Source organism: Anser anser, assembly GCF_964211835.1.
Source record: "Anser anser genome assembly, chromosome: 1".
Taxonomy (NCBI): Eukaryota; Metazoa; Chordata; class Aves; order Anseriformes; family Anatidae; genus Anser; species Anser anser.
In genome coordinates this window covers 332,774-351,919 of record NC_139720.1, presented here as the reverse complement: position 1 = coordinate 351,919, position 19,146 = coordinate 332,774, and the positions used below count along the sequence as shown (strand labels likewise).

General features: G+C 43.7%; 1 protein-coding gene across 11 annotated transcripts in view; it reads right to left on the bottom strand.

Moving 5' to 3' along the window:
• SHANK3 (SH3 and multiple ankyrin repeat domains 3) overlaps positions 1-19,146 on the bottom strand; it is a 389,687-nt gene that overhangs the window by 273,714 nt on the left and 96,827 nt on the right. For all 11 annotated transcript variants that reach the window (XM_083835493.1, XM_083835500.1, XM_083835499.1 and 8 more), the window contains one exon: positions 18,141-18,218. In XM_083835493.1, the coding sequence (XP_083691619.1) occupies positions 18,141-18,218 (78 nt within the window). The remainder of the gene's footprint in view (positions 1-18,140; positions 18,219-19,146) is intronic.

Here is a 19,146-nt window from a genome sequence, read left to right as displayed (position 1 = left end):
TCCCCAGAGAGGTTGTGGAGTCTCCATCCTTGGAAATATTCAAGAACCATCTGAGTATGGTCCTGGACAAGCAGTTCTGGGTGACCCAGCTTGCGCACAGAGGTTGAATTGGATCCAAAGGTTCCTTTCAACTTCGGTGAAATGAGTACCTCAGACACAGGAGAGAGGGGAGACAAATAAGTACATTTCTCAACTGCCTTGTTCACATGGAATCATGATGGATGGTGCTGTGTAGAGAAGGTAGCAAGGTTAAAGAGGATAGGCCAGTCCTTCTGGGAAAGAGCTAGTCATAGTCTGCCCTCTGGTCCAGCCAGTGCTAAAGGATGCTCTCAAGGGACTGGGCAGCATGTAGAGAACGGTCCTTACCATCAGAATTAGAATTGCCTCTGACAGACCTCCTGAGAGCTATCAGAAAAGTGGGCCCATGTGAACCACAAGAGGTTCAACAAGTCCAAGTGCAAGGTGCTGCACCTGGGTCAGGGCAAACTCAGACACGGGTGCAGACTGGGAGAAGAACGCATTGAGAGCAGCCCTGCAGAGATGCACCTGGGGGTTCTGGTAGATGAGAAGCTCAACATGAGCCAGCAGTGTGTGCCTGCAGCCCAGAAGGCCAACTGCAGCCTGGGCTGCATCAACAGAGGAGTGGCCAGCAGGCTGAGGGAGGGGATTGTGCCCCTCGGCTCTGCCCTCGTGAGACCCCGCTTGGAGTCCTGCATCCAGGTCTGAGGCCCCCAGCACAAGAAGGATGTGGGGCTGTTAGAGCAGGTCCAGAGGAGGGCCACAAGAATAAGAGAGCTGGAGCACCTCTCCTGTGAAAAAAAGCTGAGAGAGCTGGGGCTGTTCAGCCTGGAGAAGAGAAGGCTCTGGGGAGACCTCACTGAGGGTTTTCAGTACTTAAAGGGGGCTTATAAAAAGATAGAGAACAACTTTTTGCTAAGGCAGCTAACAAAAGGACAAGGGGGAATTATTTTAAACTAAAAGAGTGGACATTTAGATTAGAGGTTAAGAGGAAGTTCTTCACTCAGAAGGTGGTGAGGCACTGGCACAGGTTGCCCAGAGCAGCTGTGGGTGCCCCATCCCTGGAGGTGTTCAAGACCAGGCTGTATGAGGCCCTGGGCAACCTGATCTAGTGGGTGGCATCCCTGCCTATGGCAGGTGGGTTGGAACTGGATGATCTTTAAGGTCCCTTCTAACCCAAGCCATTCTATGATTCTATGAAATTCAGGGCTTCCCGTGCAAAGCTGAGACATCAGTGTAACATCTGTAAATGGAACGTGACTGCTGCAGGTCAGGGAAGATTTCAAGTCAGCAGCATCATCTGGATAATCGAAGCTGAGATGGCATCTGACTCAGAATTAGATCAGTCTCACACTGAAGACTGGAGGAGGAGTGGGAGGGAACCAAGCCAGAAACCTGACCAATTTCTGTAAGACAAACTTCAAATGAAAAGCGAGAGAAAACAAATTAAATAAAATGAGGATAAGAAGAAACCCTTGAGAGAGCAAGTAAATTAAAAATAAAAATAGAAGTTCATCAGATAAATGAAACCTGTTCCTTGGTAAGCAGCCTGCCTTGTACCTGGAGCAGCACACAGGCACTTACCTCTAGATGCCCACAGAGGCAGCACATGGGAGAGGAGGATGTGTGTCCCATGCACGGTGGCAAGCCTGGGGTACACATTCATTTGGCATATACACTCAATCTTTGAGCATCGTCATGCTTCGCTGCTCAAAAAGCAACTTTCAGCCTATTACATGATGACAGAAAATCAATCATGCTCAGATGGTCTTCTCCTGGTCTGCAATCTTATACTCCAGCAATGGGAAGCTTAGAGTTCAACTCTTTATGATTGACAAGAGAAGCTGAATAGGGCAGTGACCTACATTTTAAATCTGTCACAAAGAAGAAAAATCACAGGTCCATCAAAGTCCTTGGTCCATCAAAGATGCAGATGATACAATTGTAGGCAGCAATGTAGAAAAGGCTAGGAGGCAGGTATTTAGTAGGAACAGGGGAATGCATTCTTCCCAAATGGCAGAGCATACAGAATGGAAATTTACTAACTAAAATGAAGGAAGATTGCTGATAGCATTTGCTAAGCATAATTAACAATTAAATAGACAAATCTCGATAAGTTTCAGAAAGTCTTGAAAAACTAGTAACGGAACTTTTCATGCCCATTAAAATACTGGGTCTTGGAAAATTAGAGGAATTCCGGGGAACAGGAGGATCACCAGTGCTCTCAAATATTTATAATAATCAAAAACATTGACCTCAGCAACCAGAGAATGAGCTGCCTGGCATCAGTCACACGGATGTGAGACAAAATGAACATTCCCTCGCTGCCTGGTGGCTGCCAGCCCCCTGCAGACAGCCTGCTGCAGAGGCGTCACGCAGCTCAGCCGGCGTGCTCAGCCTCCCAGCCATGCCCCCTGGCATCGTGGCTGGCGCGATGCTGGCTGCGGGTCGGTGTGAACCACCACCTGAACTGGCTGCTCATGCTGAAGGGACTGCTCCGCATGTGACAGCTTCATCTGAGCACACCAAACTACCAGCCCTTCTGAAATAAGAAAAAGTTTTATGTTAACAATGTAAGGGCTGAAGTCTCAATTACAGAGTAGGAATTGATAGAAAAAGAGTATGCTCTCTCATTTCATTGAAAAGAAAAGCAATTTCAACTTTCTCAAAAATGAACTCAGTTTTCCTCCCTTACCTGTTTTCCTCTTTATTTTCCTTCCTGTTTCTCATTCTGCTAAGAAGCCAGAACTCACCTTCATATTTTCAGTAATGGTGCCTCACACCTTTTCCCTTCTCTTTGCTTTACAGTTGCATTTTTTGCCCGTATCTGGGTTTATATTCGTATTGTTTCCATTCACTCCTGCACCTTTTTCTCATCTGATTGATTTTCTTGCTATTCAAAACATTTTCAGAAATATAACAAGATTTTATAAATTACATAGCACAAGAAACATTAACTACACTCACAACATCTACTTTGTTTTCTAAAATCTTCAGAGACCATGTACAGTACATTAAGAATACTGATGCATATTTAGCATTTAGAATGCTTTTCTAAATTATTTTTGCCTGCATACCTTACACCAGTTTTGACAGTAGACTTTAATTAGATTTTATTCTTCCTTTACTGATAATTTCCTTATTTTTTTTTTTTAAACTTGTTAAAAGAAAAAGGTATAATACATAAATTGACAAATAAATACACTGATTGACAAGTTTATGAGTCTGGCTGACAAGCAACTATGTCTAAAGTCAGAAAGATGAAATTCAGGTCTAGCACAAAGTGTTACACTTGGAACAGAGAAATAAAATGCATAAATACGAGGCAGAGAATAACTGGCTAGGCATCATAAACAAAAAACAATGTGTGGCAGCATCAGTAACCCCAAACTAAACACAAGCCAAGAAAATGGTGATATTGCGTATACAAATTTAATTATTTGTATACAAGTTGGCAAGGACCCATCTGGACTGATACGTTCAGTTTTGGGACACAGGTCTTTAAGAACGAGGTAAACAAATTGAAAGCAGCAAGTTGGAAAAGAGACTTGGAAAAAATGAAGACTGAGGAAAGATGGAAAGAACTGGGCTTGTTCATCTTAAATCTTTGGGGAAAAAAAAAAGTATTAAAAAAAGGCTGGTGATCAATTATCCTACCAATCCGCTTTTGGAAGGCTAAAAAAAAATACACTTACCTTTCAAAAAAAAATAAAAACCAAGAACAAATTTCTGATTTTCTCAGCAGAGATAAGCACTGACAAAAACTACTTTGACTGGATGCAGAGTTTCCTTGGCTGATAGTTGTGAAGCAGATTTGACAAACATTTCCAGAACTGATTGCCTACTGAGGGTTGCTAGAAAATGTGGCATCTGGATTTCCATTCAAGACATTCGTGTCCAAGAACGTATGATATAGCAAATTTATCTTTTTCCGTGATAGTATATTCAGATTGGATGCAGGATATATTGATTATATACATATTATTTGTTATATATAACTTAACTTGCTAAAAATGCATTTGTTGATGTAGAAACGTTGTCAAGGATGGCATTACTCAGTGGCTTTGCTCAGGTTCTTCACCCCAACCTACCCTGTGTCAGTAACGACCACCTGGCCAAAGGTATTGATTCTGAGGGTAAAACTGAAGACACACAGTCTGGTGGGATAAGAGACAGGTCATGGCTACAGCAGAATTTGAGCCAAAATCTGATGTTTGCCTGAGAGCAGCCAGCCTAAGCAACACAAAGGGGAAAGAAAAAAACAAAACAAAACAAAACAAAAAACTTCTGCATAAACTCTCAGGATAAAATTCTACAGCCAAAAAGAATAACTGAATTTATCAACTAGATATACACACGAGTTTAGTCAAGAGCTCTCTATGTCACAGTAACAGGACCCGTGTGTGCTAACATACTGGGATGCTCCTAGTGGCCATGGTAAAGAACATGGGGACAGAGAGGCAGATCTTGATGTACACAAAAGGGATCCAGCAGCTATAAAAGCCTTTAAGATGTGTATGTGAAGGAAATAAAGTTATTCTGCTTATCAGTGGAGACATGATCCCTGTGCACAGGTACTACAATATGGGGAAGAAGCTCAAGTACAAGGCTTTCCAGTTTCTGTAACACACAGAAAAGCTAATAATGGGAGGATTAAATTAGGCAGAGTGGCACTGAGGAAAGACAACTTCTAGCAGCAAGGGTAATTAAACTGCTTTTGAAGAAAAGTGGCAGACCCCACTACACTGCAATTCTCATGCAGCAGACTGTATGTGAGCAAGGAGCACAGATGTGGTGGTCCCCGTCAGCCGTGTAACCCACCCTCAGGGGTGGGGGAGGACAGGTCTGCCTGCACTGCCGGTGGCATTTCCAGCCCTGAATCAAGACCAAGTCTGCACTCCAGCAGGGTAATTAATTTTTATTTTCAGGAGGAAGGGGTTGTTTTATCCTTAATTCCCAATAGGCCTAAAGAGACATGATGATTAAAAAAAAAAAAAAAAGAGAGAGAAGGCATCCACACACAAGCGAGGCATGTTATCTCCTTGGCTTATCAGAAAAGCAGAGAACTGCAGAGACAAAATCTCCTCTGTGCCTGAAGAAACAAGGAAGGTGGGGGGAACAGATGATGAGCACTCCAAAAGGTGTTGAATCCTGCTTGGCTTCACAGGCAAAATGAGGAGATGCCAGCCTCACATGTTGAAAACATTACCAATACCAATCTGAAAGGAACAGTTAGACACTATAGTCATTAATTATTTATTTTTGCTGCAAACCATGCTTCTTAAATCCATATTAAGAGGAAGTTTTTAATTTTGAGTATTAGAAAGGTTAGTAGAAGCTGGGTTACTATGCTATCTGATCATTGAAGACAACAAAGACCCTATAAGCATATAATATATTTCTCAAAGGTCAGAAACTGTAATCAATTATAACGTTAACTTTTAACAAACATACTTTTAAAAGTACAAAAAATACATTTTTCCACTCAGATAGATAGCAAATGCAGTAAGAATGAGGAAGATGTGTTACATTTTTAATACATAACAGGTTGAATAACCACTCCAGTGTGAACTGCCAACTGGAACTCCACACCTCCATAAATTATTTTAATTTCTACTACAGTAGAGCTAGAGAGCAAAATCAGTAGGCTCTGCACACACTTACAAAAACCCACAACCCTTACAACCCAGACACTTGACAGGAGAGAACAGATGGAGGAGAACAAGGTTACTGTTGTAGTGAGGACAAGAAAAATATGGAGCTTATTAATAAAAATAATGGTATAGACATTTTCACATCAGCTAAAAAAATTTTGGCATTAGTTAGTACTAACTCTTTAAAGCATGTTAAATAGCAGACGATGTTTGTGCATTTTACACATGTTGAGGAACAATGGCAGCTAGCTTGCAAGAGTTTACAGCTAAGCTAGCTAAAGTGTAAAATAACTATCTTTGTCATTTCCTTCCAAGTATACTTAACACTGACACTTGTAATCTACGTAAGTAGAATTAGATGTATTATTTTCTATAACATCACAAGATATGATGTCATTAATTAGTTATAAATCTAAACACTGTCAGCTAAAATTTAAGTTAAATTAGAAAAACCATTGTTAAGTGAAGACATTCTTTAACAAAATCACTCCATTTGAGAAAATTCTGTTGCCTGGGCAACATGACTGCAAATTGCAGAGTTCAGACCACGATGTCTATTTTAAAGCAACAAAATACAAATCTTTGAAGAAAATACATCTAACAACCCGTTTGTATTGTACTAAAAGCTTATGCAAATGGTATGTTAAGTTAACATCAAAATGCAAATCTTTAAGGATTTAAGGTGAACCATTCAAAGTGCTACCAGGTTATTAGGCCCAATTATGTGTGTGACAGATGCAAAAGATTGAGAAAGGTCAAGGTGTGAAATGAGATATAGCAACCAAAGTGTGCAAAGAATACACAGGACACAGGAAAGCATAATAACGCATTCTGCAAGAGTGGATCAAGTGCACCAGCAAATCGTCAGGGGAGGAAAGCGTTAGTATGATGAATGCCAGAGGGTTAACTGGCTTTTTGCTTTAGCTTTTTACTTTGCAATTGGTTGTGATCATTCAGCAAATATCACCAAATCAGCAAATCGGTTTGGCCCGATAAAACTGTCACATGGTATTTGGGGCATTATTTGCCTTTGTGTCTGTCTTTGCAATCTGTCTATGAATTGCCTTTACTTTTCTACAAATCACCAGAGATCTGCAAACCATGTGTGAGTCACACTGCCAAAAATCTGCTGGGAGAAATCTCCAGAGTTAGTGGTTTACTCCAATCATCTCTGAAGGTTCTCAGATGCCTGAAAAGGAGGGATGCTACCACTAGATTTAAAATATGCAGCACAAGAAAGAGAGAAACAGCACTAGAGAAGAGGCAGCTTAATTTTATTGTCCAGAACAATGGTGGTGGAAGCAGACAATTTGTAAACAGAAGAACAACAGCATTAATTTGCAAAGAGCATACCCAGTTTAAGGAATCCAAGTTACTTCTACGACAGGGTAGCATGCCAGGCTTTGTGAAGAGCAAAGAAACTGAAGATACCATATAGCTGTCTTCAGCAAAAATTTTGACAGTCTTATGTGACATTCTCAGAAACTACAGAAATTAAATCTAGGTGAAACTCCTGCTAAGTGGATGAAAAACTGATCAGAAAACTAATTCATGACTTACTGACAGTCTAAAAACACACTGAATGGTTTTCACAGGACCCTACCCCAGGTTCATCAGTATTTAATTTTTTCATTAGCAACCTGGATGATAGAGTACAGAGCCTGCTTATTAAATTCCTAAATGAGATGAACCTGGAAGGAGGTGCAAACTGATCTGAGGATTAGAATGAAAATGATTGCTGGGAACTCAAGAAATGTATGAGGAGAAAAAAATAGGATTTTACTCAATAGAGAAAACTATAATCTAGATTTATGTTCAGGGATTATAGAAGATGGAGCTAGACTCTTCCCCAAGGTGCACAGAGAAAGAACAAGAGGCAACTGGCACAAGTTGCACCAGGGGAAATTTTGTTTGGGCACAATTAAAAGACTCTTCACTAGGAGAATGGCTAAGTACTAGAACAAGTCCCAGAGAGGTGGGAGTGCTCCAGCCGTGGGAACTTTCCCAGACTTAGTGGGAAAGGCCCTGAGTAACCTCACCAGCTCTGGGGCTGGCCCTCCTCTGAGCGGTAGAGCTGGACTAGAGATGTCCCAAGGTCTGCTCAACTTGAATCGCTTGGGTGAGTCTGTGATACCAGGCACGGACACATGCCACAATGCAGCAGGCAGCAGTCCTGCTGTAGAAGATCTGAGGACTGCACGATAACAAGCTCAACATGAGTCAACAAAGTCACATTGTGGCAGGAAAAGGGAAAATTGCTAATTTACAATTAGCAGCCTCACCTCTAACATGTGTGATGTAATCTCTCTGTTCTGTGCAGAACAGAGCGTCAGCTGGAGTAAGCTACTTTGGGGAACTGAATTAAATCAAAGATATGGGGAGAATCCACAGTAAATCAACAGTAATGATCAGATTATGCTTTCAAGGTCTCTGCAGGAAAACCTGCATGTTCTGGGACACTTAGTCCACAGAACAGAAGATGAGGTGGGGAAGGGGTGATGAGGCCATAAAAGCAGAAAGAAGGCAGCTGCAGCAAGGACAAAAATAATCTGTTTTTCATAACCAGGGAAAAGTGAAGGGCTTAAAATTCAATAAGAAAGATTCAGGTTAGATGTCAGAAAAAGCCTTCTGACAGCAGACACAACTAAGCACAGAGACTGTGTTAGGAAGCTGCAGTCAATATCCAGCATAGGAGGGTCTCAGGAGCAGGTCACACAAACATCAGTCATAAAACATTTAGACAGTGCTGATCCTGTGCGTGGGAAGAACAGCACACAAAATGGTCTCAAGTTTCTTCTCAGTCTTATCTGCATATGGCCTGCCCAATAGGTGGTTGACACTGAATGAGGGAAGCACAGGAAACATCTAACCTTAACTTCAGGAGGTTTTCAGTGTGGTCTCCAATAGCATTTTTATTGCGAAACAGGACTAGGTCTTTTTTGGGTACATGTATGATGAGGTAGGCGGACATCTGGCAGGACCACCAGTCTCGAAGAGTGACAGTCAGCAATACAAAGCCCATCTGATGGTCAGTTACAAGCTCATTCCTCAGGGATGGCCATGGCAGCTGGCACCATGTGGTACCTTCATTAACAGCCATGACGATGAAAGGGAAACCACTGTCAGCCAGTTTAGAAGCAGTCAACAGGCAACAAGAGCCAGGCTGTTCCTCAGAGGGGCCTCCAGCAGCTGTAGGAATGGCCACAAGGACTGGCAGAGACAAGCACCAAGCCCTGACTATGGCCTCCAGCAACCCTGTGGGATGGAATGGGACACGACCAGAAGGGGTGACTGGATGGCAAATGGCTTTGCAGGAAAGCCCAAGGGACCCCAGAGGCCATCATGACCCAGCGCTGGCAGCGCCCTCGGGCAGTGAAGGCTGAGCTCATCCTGGGTGGCGATGGCTGATGGCAGTCAGCAGGTGTGGGCAGGGATGGCTCCCCTCCACTCAGCACTGGTGAGACCCATCAAGATACTGGGGCCAGACTGGGCTCACCAGCCCAGACCCCCTCACAGTCAGGGATATCCTTAGTACCCTTGGATGAATCCCATCTAGCTCCATAGACTTATGAATGTTCAAATAACATAACAGGTCACTTACAGTTTTCTGCTGGATTGTACAAGTTTCATCTCACTCCCTGCCACCATCTCCCAGTCAGGGGGCTGGGTACGGTGAGAACAACTGGCCTTACGAATAAAGACTGAGGCAAAAAGGCACTAAGTATGTCAGCCTTTTCCTCATCTTTCATCACTTTGCTTCCCCTCACATCCAATAAAGGATGAATGTTCTCCTTAGTCCTCCTTGTGTTGTTAATATATTTATAGAATGTATTCATTGTCTTTTCCCGTAATTGCCAAATTGAGTTCCTATTGGGCTTTGGCCCTCCTCATTTTCTCCCTGCACAACTTCACACCAGCACTGAAGCCCTCCTGAGTTCCCTGCCCCTTCTTCCAAAATTCTTCCAAAAGAATTCATAAATTCCTTTTCTTCCTGATTTCTTGAAGAAGCTCTCTGTTCAGCCACGCTGGTCTTATGATAGTTATCATACTATTCATTTTACATGTGAAATTATCACAGCTACATTATGCCCAGAGAGCTAGGGAAGAAATCCAGTCATGATGCAGAGATATACATCCTGCTCTGCAGTTTGAGGGATGAGTCACAAACTAAACCCCACAGGACCTGCTGAGCACCTCCCCACTGATGCCATGGGCAGCCCCATCAATTGCTCAGACCCAAAGACTGCCTCTTACCGAGGGAATCCCACACTAAGATGTTTGCCCATGTCACAAAGTCTAGGTGAGTGGTACCTCACCCCATTACAAGTGGAAGAGATGAAGCCACTCACTCGTTCCGTGCTGGACGCATCCACGAGCCTGGTCACCTCCTGCCCACACCACCATGCCGAGATGGGTACCTTGGCTGCCCACCAAATGAGGCATGCAAGAAACTGCTGCCAATCCCCATGTTGCTGCCCAGCACATCCCCTGCCCTACATCAGGCCATCATGAACCAGACAATGCTGAGCAACACCTCTGCTCTGCAGGGGGGGCGATCTTTGCACATGTACCCTCGATTCAGGCAACAATTTCTTTATGTCAAGCCAAACGTTTTTCTGAAACACTGACAGCGGAGTTAAGAGTTATCTAAAACCTCTGGCTTGTGCTTGAGCTTCATGGTCAAGATCAGTCTTGCCAGCTGAGAAGTGCTGATGTCAGCACAAGTGATTGAGAACACCATAGCCAAAGAAGCTCTCTACAACGACAAAGCCTGTATTACTCATAACGAGAAATTGTGTTTACCTATAGCATAACTACCTAACCCCAAAAAACTCTTATTTACTCAGCATATGATAATCCTGTACATGGAAAAGTTCAACCATAAGTATCTTGAGGACAAAGAAATTTGTACAAAACTGACGTTTACTGATCATTAAGAAACTTGTCTGCACTTCTAAAACTTACATTAGAAGTGTTTGGGATAAGCTAACACAAGCAATCCCATAGCCCCATTGGAATACAAGATTGACAGGAAAGAAACCAGGATCTATGTTTAAAGATGTTTAGTTTCAGCTTGATACCAAGGTCACCTGCTCACATTCATACTGAGCTGAAGCTTTGCTTATGCAAGACTATTATGATTATATTTTTCAAATAATATCACTGAATTAGTATCCATTGATAATTAAAACCTTCAATGCTGAGTTCACTTTTTGATAGGTTCTCATAGCCATCTTTATTGGCTGTAAAAGCTACATTGGTACAAGTTCATACATTTATAATAATTTTCCAGTATCCAAAGCAGAGTGGAAATCACACAGACAAATGGATACAGCACATAACCAGGCTGTGTTTTATAGGCAACTTTTCTTATTTTGGTATCATAAGCAGCACTCGGGCACAACAGCACTGGAGTGTCTGATGGGCCCTAAGGGCCTCAGTTTAGGCATCAGAAACATTCCTGAGGAGACAATGGAAAAACCACCTTGCCCAAACAAAATGTTTTGTGGCAAACACAGATGAGAAGCCTCCACCAGAAAAGCCAAGTCACAGGTCCAGAAAAGTATCTTCCATTACTGCTGGGAAAGGAGTACTGTAAAAATACATGCAGAAAGATGACTTACCAGTGACAACACATGCATGTAAACACAGATGTCAACTGGAAATAACCCAGTACTGACAGCTGGATTCATTTTCCTTTGAACTACCATGGGAGCCCAAGCTCATCTCCATCGCCACTCTCCTTCTGAGCCTGAAAACAAAAGCTACTGCATGCCTGTTGCCATTCCAGATCCTCCTCACAGGAAGTCAGTGCCTCAGAGGACTCAAATAAGCAGGTACACAATAAGCTAGCATGTGAACAAGATTGCTTGATGAACTGCAGCTTATCACCAAGCCTACATGTACATTTGCGCTATGGATGACACTGAGGCAACTGCATACCTGCTGCAGAGAGCTCCTGAGGTCCTTCATTCGTGCACTAGCTGCAAACCGCTCCACCAACACGACTTCAGCTCTGAGGTGGTGCAGCAATCCAGTACACCTGGAGAAGGCAAGGGCCAAGCTCCAGGTGTCCAGACCAGAAATATCTGGAGTTGAGAAATTAAACAAGTGATTCTGAAATGACTCAGCCACTGAAAACACATCAGCCAGGAACATACAGGGGCAGTGTAAGTAACTTCCAAAATGCTCTCCATATAATAAAAAAGAGCTATCTCGACATTGAGAACACAAAACACAGACTCCATGTTAGAGATATGAGATCTGGGAAAGAAAACTGGGAAATTAGCGGTATTAAGATAAAACTTGGATGCTCCTTAAAAGGAAACTGCTGGCATCTACAACAGGTCACTGAAAAATACAGTGCAAGGTTAAGTCATCTATAAAAACATGAACTTCTACTTTTTAAGCAGGTGTAAGGGCAACTGGAAAAGCTACTTTTATTAAATGAAGGGTTAAAAAATAACCCAGAGTTTTAAAGTAAAAGCATGCCAGTTTGTGACCTCTGGCTTAATCCCACCAGAGTACTGGGCTCCTGAGAAAAAAAAATACTTAAGTGAGCCCTTGAGACATCCAAAAGCCACGGAGGAAAAGGAAAGCATGACCTGATGCACTGGCAGTGACAAGCCAGGTGATAAGAAACCACAGAACTTAACACAGCTGAGGCAGGGTTTTACCCCATCTCACACCAACCACTCAGAAGAGCTGTGACTGATGAACCCAAGGGAAAAAGAGACACAGGCATGGGTAGCAGAAACTAGGTGGTTTGTATGGCTACTGAGCAGAAGCAGTTTAGGATTCTCCTGCTGTTTACAGGGAAATCTCTATATGGAAGAGATAGGGTTCCTCTGTTGACAGCAGCTCTCCAACCTGACACTACATGGTAGACTGCTGAGAGACAGAAGTGGCACAGTTGGCCCAGCCTCTGATACAGAGGTAGCAAAATCAGCAGGTATCTTAGAGGACACAGGGAAATAAGCCAGATGGGCTCTTCCCATGTCTCATCTCTGTCTGTAATAATGAGGACATTACAGTATGGATGCATGGACAGCTAGATGGGGAAAAAAATGTTGGTTGGATGGTTCAGGTCAAAGTGATTGTGAATGGGTCTTTCTCTACCTGACAGCCACAGACAGGTGGAACACCACAGAGGTCATCAGGTTTGCAGGTACCTCCAGACTGGTGATGATCAATATACTCAAGGGCAGAGCTGCAATCGAGAGGGACCTGAACAGGCTGGAGGAATAGGCCAGGAGGACCCCCACAAAATTCAGAATGGACAGATGCAAAGTCATGTATCTGGGAAGGAAGCAGCCTTGGCAATGACAGGCTGAGGAGCAGTTCAGCAGAAAAGGCCCTAGAGAAAACAAGCTGGATGAGAGCCATAGGGACAATGACTTTTACAAGAGTAGAGGGGTGTCTTCTTCCGTCATACACACTTGTTAATGTAGACTCCAACAATCAAACTGTCACCTGGACATCAAACCTCATGAGACAGGAAGGCTGTTTCACATAGCTCATTGACAGCATCCGATGTGGATCGTCAATAAAACTTCATCAACAGGAGGATTTCTGATGGACCCAGAAAGTCTCATCCAGCATCCTACTGGAAATAGCCCAGGCAGTGCCACATCAAGGTTAGGGGAGACTATCTGCACATAATATGCTCACCTGAGAATCAACAACTGTTCTGATAAAGTTCAGCTTGCAAAGGTAAACGGTTTCATTTCCAAGTCAAGTCATGTAATCTGCATACTCAGAAAGGGACATAGCTGTTCCCAGAATTTGGAAGGTCATCTCTTTTGGAATCACTCTGTGAACTGACATTAAGGAAAAAAAAAAAGAGAAGCCCAAAACATTGCAAATGAACAGTAGCTAACACTTCATACTTCAATTAAAAAAAAAAAAAAAAGAAACTGTAGACAGGCTGACCTGGAAGACTTGGAGCTATCAACAGTCCCATGCTTGAGCTAAAATGGGGCTTTTGGGCCCACAGGCAGCGTGGGGGCCCCAGGTGAGGCTGGTCAAGGACATTAAGGACTATGAGTGCCCTCAGGGCTCTGACAATACAGCCCTGCAATGGAAGTGGTTATCTTCCTTGACACAACGTTAACCTCCAGACAAGGCAAATTCATGAAAACTGTCCCTGAAAAGGGCCAAGAAAAAGAGACAGAAATAAGGAATGGATCATTCAGCTGTTGGCAACTATTCAGCACCCAAGCATCTGATGCTGTACGATCCCAACACAATAATATCCTATCAGAAGCAAGAAAAGACAGAAAAGGGAGTCTAGAGGACAAAGGGGCATGTGGCATCCACAGAGCTCCTTCCTAGTCCTTGCATAGAACAGGAAGGCTGGAGCAGGCTTAGGACAGATAGCATGAAATCTTTGACTGCTCTATTCAAAGAGCCCAGCTTGCAGAGCTGTTGTGTCCAAACAGGATCAGTTTCCTTCCACCTCACATGCATTGTGACCACAGGGATGAGGGATCTGCAACAGGAGAGGCAGAAGGGAGCGATGCAGGAACGACCCCACATGAAGCTTCTGCATGAGAGCCCTAGAGCCATGCTGACAGTTCATTGTTTTGTCCAAACCATGTCCCATAGCGTCTAACCCTGTTGGGGGAAAGGGAGATGTCCTCCTCCTCCCTCAGCAGGGTCAGACTGACCACTCAGCAACCATCCACTGTGTTTGTACAACCGTCTACTTGTATGGCTGTCTACACATTACAATCATCTTCTGGATGCCTTTCTGTTGTTTAAATATGACGGTGGGTTCACCACATCCCAACTGCAACTGTCAGTCTTCACAGTCCTGGCTTGAGTGTTTGGCCTTCCCATCGCAGGCCCCTGACCCACAGTGTGCTCCACTGGCCAATGCCCCAAGTCCAGTCAGTGAGCACCTGAAGACACATGGGAGGTTTGCTCTTTGTGAGACAACTAGTGCTTTAGTAGCACTTTGTTTCTGATTCCCCACCAGCGACACTGTTAAAATAGCCGGAAGGAAAAGAAAAATTACATTATTTTTGTCCAGTGTATTTTGAGTATGCAGTATCCTATCTGAAAAATGATTTATCCAACCTTCAGTGAGAAAAACATATTTGGATGATGCTAGGGAGCTTTGGGAAGGACTACATCTGCATACAGGACTCTCATACAATTTATGGAAGTCAAGCCAGCTAAGAACAATGGAAGACAGATGTAGGTATAAAACCTGGCTCGATAAAACAATAAGTTGAAGATTTCCAGAAGCTGAAAAGGTACTATGGGAAAACTCTTACCCTAAACCTACCCTGCTTTGGCAGTCCTCTCTGAAGCCTGCCACTAGCCACAAAGAGTTGATAATGCTCCCAGCACTCCTGCCCCACAGTACAGACCACGTGCTGCAGTCCACAAGTGCTCCATCAGACCATTCTGCAGCTGGAAGAACTCAACACACAACACGGTGAGATGTGGCATTACCTCCCTAGGTAAGGAACATGCTGATTTGCCTCATGGATGATAACCAAAGAGATTACAACTTTTAAACCCTCTAAATTACTCAGTGTTATCTGAGTGAGTCATCTCAGGCCACTGACACCACGCTATCTGATTAACAGTAACAATCAAATTAGCACAAGGTATATGCAGTAAACTGACTAAATAGCCATGTAGAAGCAGAGGCATTTACACAAGCTCCCAGCAGCCACAGAACTGCTCTGGCTAGTGCACACTCCTTTGTACAGGCTTGGCTTTCCTCTGCTGTGCTGAAAATCAGTCACAGAGAGGTAGCACCTCTTTACCATGGCTACACAAAGACGAACCATGAGAAAGTGCCAGACTTTGTAGCATATAGTAACTTAATAACATGCTGAAATCTTGAGCAAGCAATCTAAGCAAGGAGTCAGAGCGCTTCTGTTTGAAAGCTGGGAGCACATAACACTAATATCAAATGCTAGTTTGGATCAGGTTATACTTGTCAATAAAAAACTGTTCAGATTACCAAGCATGATTTTAATTCTCTGGATCAGAAACTTCCAATTGGTCAAACTACTTCAAAAAAGAAGACAAACACTGCTTATCCCTTCTTAGAACTCACTAGGACTCTGCATGACACGAGCAAAATCAGAACAGAAGCCATTTGTTCTCTCTCCACCATCTGCTACACAACCCCATTTCCTTCAAATGCCCAATGCAAAAAGGTTGCCCTTTCTCCATCTCTTGATTCCAAAAGTACAGCCCATTCAACAAGGAGGCAACAGTTTCCTGGAAAAAGTACTTCCCTGGAAATGAATATTTTCACATGACATCTAAGAGCAGTCAGATGGGAAAAACCTCAGTTCCCAGAGGAAAACTCCCTGGAAAGCAACAGTCTGAGCACAGCAGATCTTGCTGCCTCCATCCACACAAACCCTTTCATGACCCATCTCCTGAGGTGGGAGATTGGGTGGAACATGCAGAAGAAGGTCTGAGTTAAGGTGGATTCGTGGAGAAAAGGCTCCCATAGGATGGGGTCCCCACCAAGGGCTGAGCTCACGCACCCTTCAGCATTCGCTGCTGTTAACGAGGCACAGTGCTCACTGTAATTCAGAGCAAAGCTGTCTGTGGTGGCAATCTACTTGTGTACGTGAGCACCCCTCCGGAGCCAGTCCCGCTGTGCTCTCTGGGCCGTTGTGGAGGGGAGGACAAGCCTCCCCTTCTCTGCAGACAACTGCAGTTCATCACACAAATGACACTCACAGCTTCACCGCGTATGACGAGACAACAACCACTTACTAGGTGAATTTATTCTATTACTGGTGTACCCCCATGGCACAAATCTATGTTAAAGTTCCCACATGTGACAAAATACCAGACAGGCTATAAGGAATGCTCAATTTGACCTTCCAGGCCCCTTCTTCCCTTAGCATCCAAGCCAACACATAACACAGCTTGTAAGCAACATGGCCTCAGTCTTCCTAAAGAAATTACTTTTAAGAATATAAGCTATATAATCATTTCCTGAAACTACATATGCATTATTAGTTATGTACACGCGAGAGCTTAATAATTGGTATCTCTACACAGCTGCCTAATTTGTACATGTGTACTTACCATCATTGTACGTACTCTTTTTGGGACTGTTCGCTCAATTTGCATTAAAATGTACTTAAAATTTAAATGAAATATCCTGATGCAGAATATAACACCATTCCCACAGCAGGCAGCGGGTTCTTCTGAGGCAACCACAGCCAGTTCACCGTGGCTGCCAGTAAGCAGGCAGGTTATGTCAGAGAGCACTTCATCTCCCCCTGAGTACTTACGGCATTCAAGCTACACAAGCATTCAGTTCATTTGGAAGAAAGATCATCCCTCAGGACACAAGGCTCACTAGAAGCACCCACTTCCTCCATGCGAGAGACAACACTGGCACAGCACTATCCGAGTGTAGCAGATTTCCAGCATGTGCAAAATATCTGCCCAGTTTCCTACCCCTCTCCTCCCAGGACATGCTGCTGCTCAAGCAGTTGTAGTTGCACACATGGAACAAGAGCGATTGCATCTGTAATAAGGCATCACTCAGCAGCCACTCATGATGCTTGCAGGGGCTGTGCAACATCATTGTGATGGTCATGCTTGAGATGCTTTGGCCTAGAGCCTCTATAAACAACATTGAAAGAGTGAAGAAAGGCATTTCTAAAGGGAAAATGGTTAGGGAGCTCATCTGAGGCTACCCGAGCTAGTACATGATTAAGATGGTGACAGACACGCTCTACTCTCAAGGGACACCTGAAGATTAGTACTAGCTGGACAATGAGTCCCCACATTTCTGAAAGGTCCTCAGGTAGAAGATTATGCTTCAACAAAAGCACAGGCAGAAATGCTATTTCAAGTTCAAGAACTTTTCAAAAGAAAGGCAAAGCAGACTGAAGGGAAGAGACCTCCTGTATCACAGACTGCAGCCTGTGATAATTTGCAGGCAATCACCTTCCCATGACTTGCAAACTTCGGAAGGAGTCACACTGCAAAGTGACCAAGTTTCCCTTTTCCATCTGTTTTACCTAGCATATTTACATGAAAGCTATTCCAGAATTTCAATCCATTTCAATAGTGGTTTGAGGTCTTCTAACTCCCATTTTAAGTTTATTAACAGCAAGTTCAGGTGCAAAACTGTCCTTTATTCCTGGGGATTTTGCTCCCTCACTAACATTTACTGCAACACTTCTACAGAGCGCAATAAATTCCTCCTTTCCACCTCCATTACACCGACAGAACAAGCAAAGCTCTTTTATTTTCCCACCATAAGATACCACCTTCATAGTCCTTCCCATGTACAGTATGATCGCTTTCCTCCCTCCCACTCCAGTGTCAGAATAGGCGTCCTGAATCAATGGTTTTGTTCCAGTAAATGTTATCCCAGGCACGCCCAGGGGACATGTCAGAGGCTGCCACTGCCCCACAGAGCTCCTCTGGCATGGAGGGACTGGGGTCCAGAGCTCACTGTCTCACCTGGAATGCCGTCTGGCTGTTGTAGTTGCGAATCTCTTTGCTCGCACCACGGAAGAGGAGAACCCGAGCACAGCTCTCCTGGGAAAGCAAGCAAGGAGGAAACAGGAAGAGATTGATTAGCACTGCAGACTGGTGACAACAAAGAAGCAAACCACATGGTTTCATTGCACTCAGAAAACCTCCTTTGGCAAGAGCAAGGAATATAAAAGGAACCGGAATCCCCATGAACTGGTTACCTCTGGCACCAAGCTGACCAATTCCATCTACCTGTGTGCCAGCTATAGGTGTTGCCACCATAATCAAGCCCTATACTCAGTCCAAGACCACACCTATGAGGCACGCTGACCACTACACATTCCCAGGTATTGCTATTTCCTAAAGCCTTTTATCACTTTTGTTTTGAATGCTCTGTACTTCTGTGCTGTTAATTCCACACGTTTATGGGCCCTTGTACTCCTTAATGCTGCTCTGCCTAACCAACCCAGTGGGCATAAACCCAGATATCAGAGTCCTGGGTCTGCAGAGTGCACCCATCACATAACAAGCCACAAATCAGCTTCTATTGCAAATTATAAGAGTATTCACCTTTTAAAACACTGGCATCTTGGAATCTGAAAAATTCCCTTTATAGCAAAAACAGAAAATAGAATGTATAAAATCTGTAGGAAGGAATAAAACCTACAGGAGAAATCCTTAGATACTGACCTCTACATCTTGGAAAGAGAGCAGTGGGAGGGTAAGATCAGAGAGGGCTCTTCCACCACCCTTGATTTCTTCTGAACTGAGATCAGTGACCCTGAGGGCAGGGTACTCTGCATTGCCTGGTCACCCTTCTTTAAAATTCAGAGATTGGCAATAAGATGTTCATAGAATATCCTGAGCTGGAAGGGACCCACAAGGATCATTAAGTCCAGCTCCTAGGTCCGTACAGGATCACTCAAAAAATTAGACCATGTGTCTGAGAGCATCGTCCAAGCACCTCTTAAACTCCAGCAGACTCAGCACT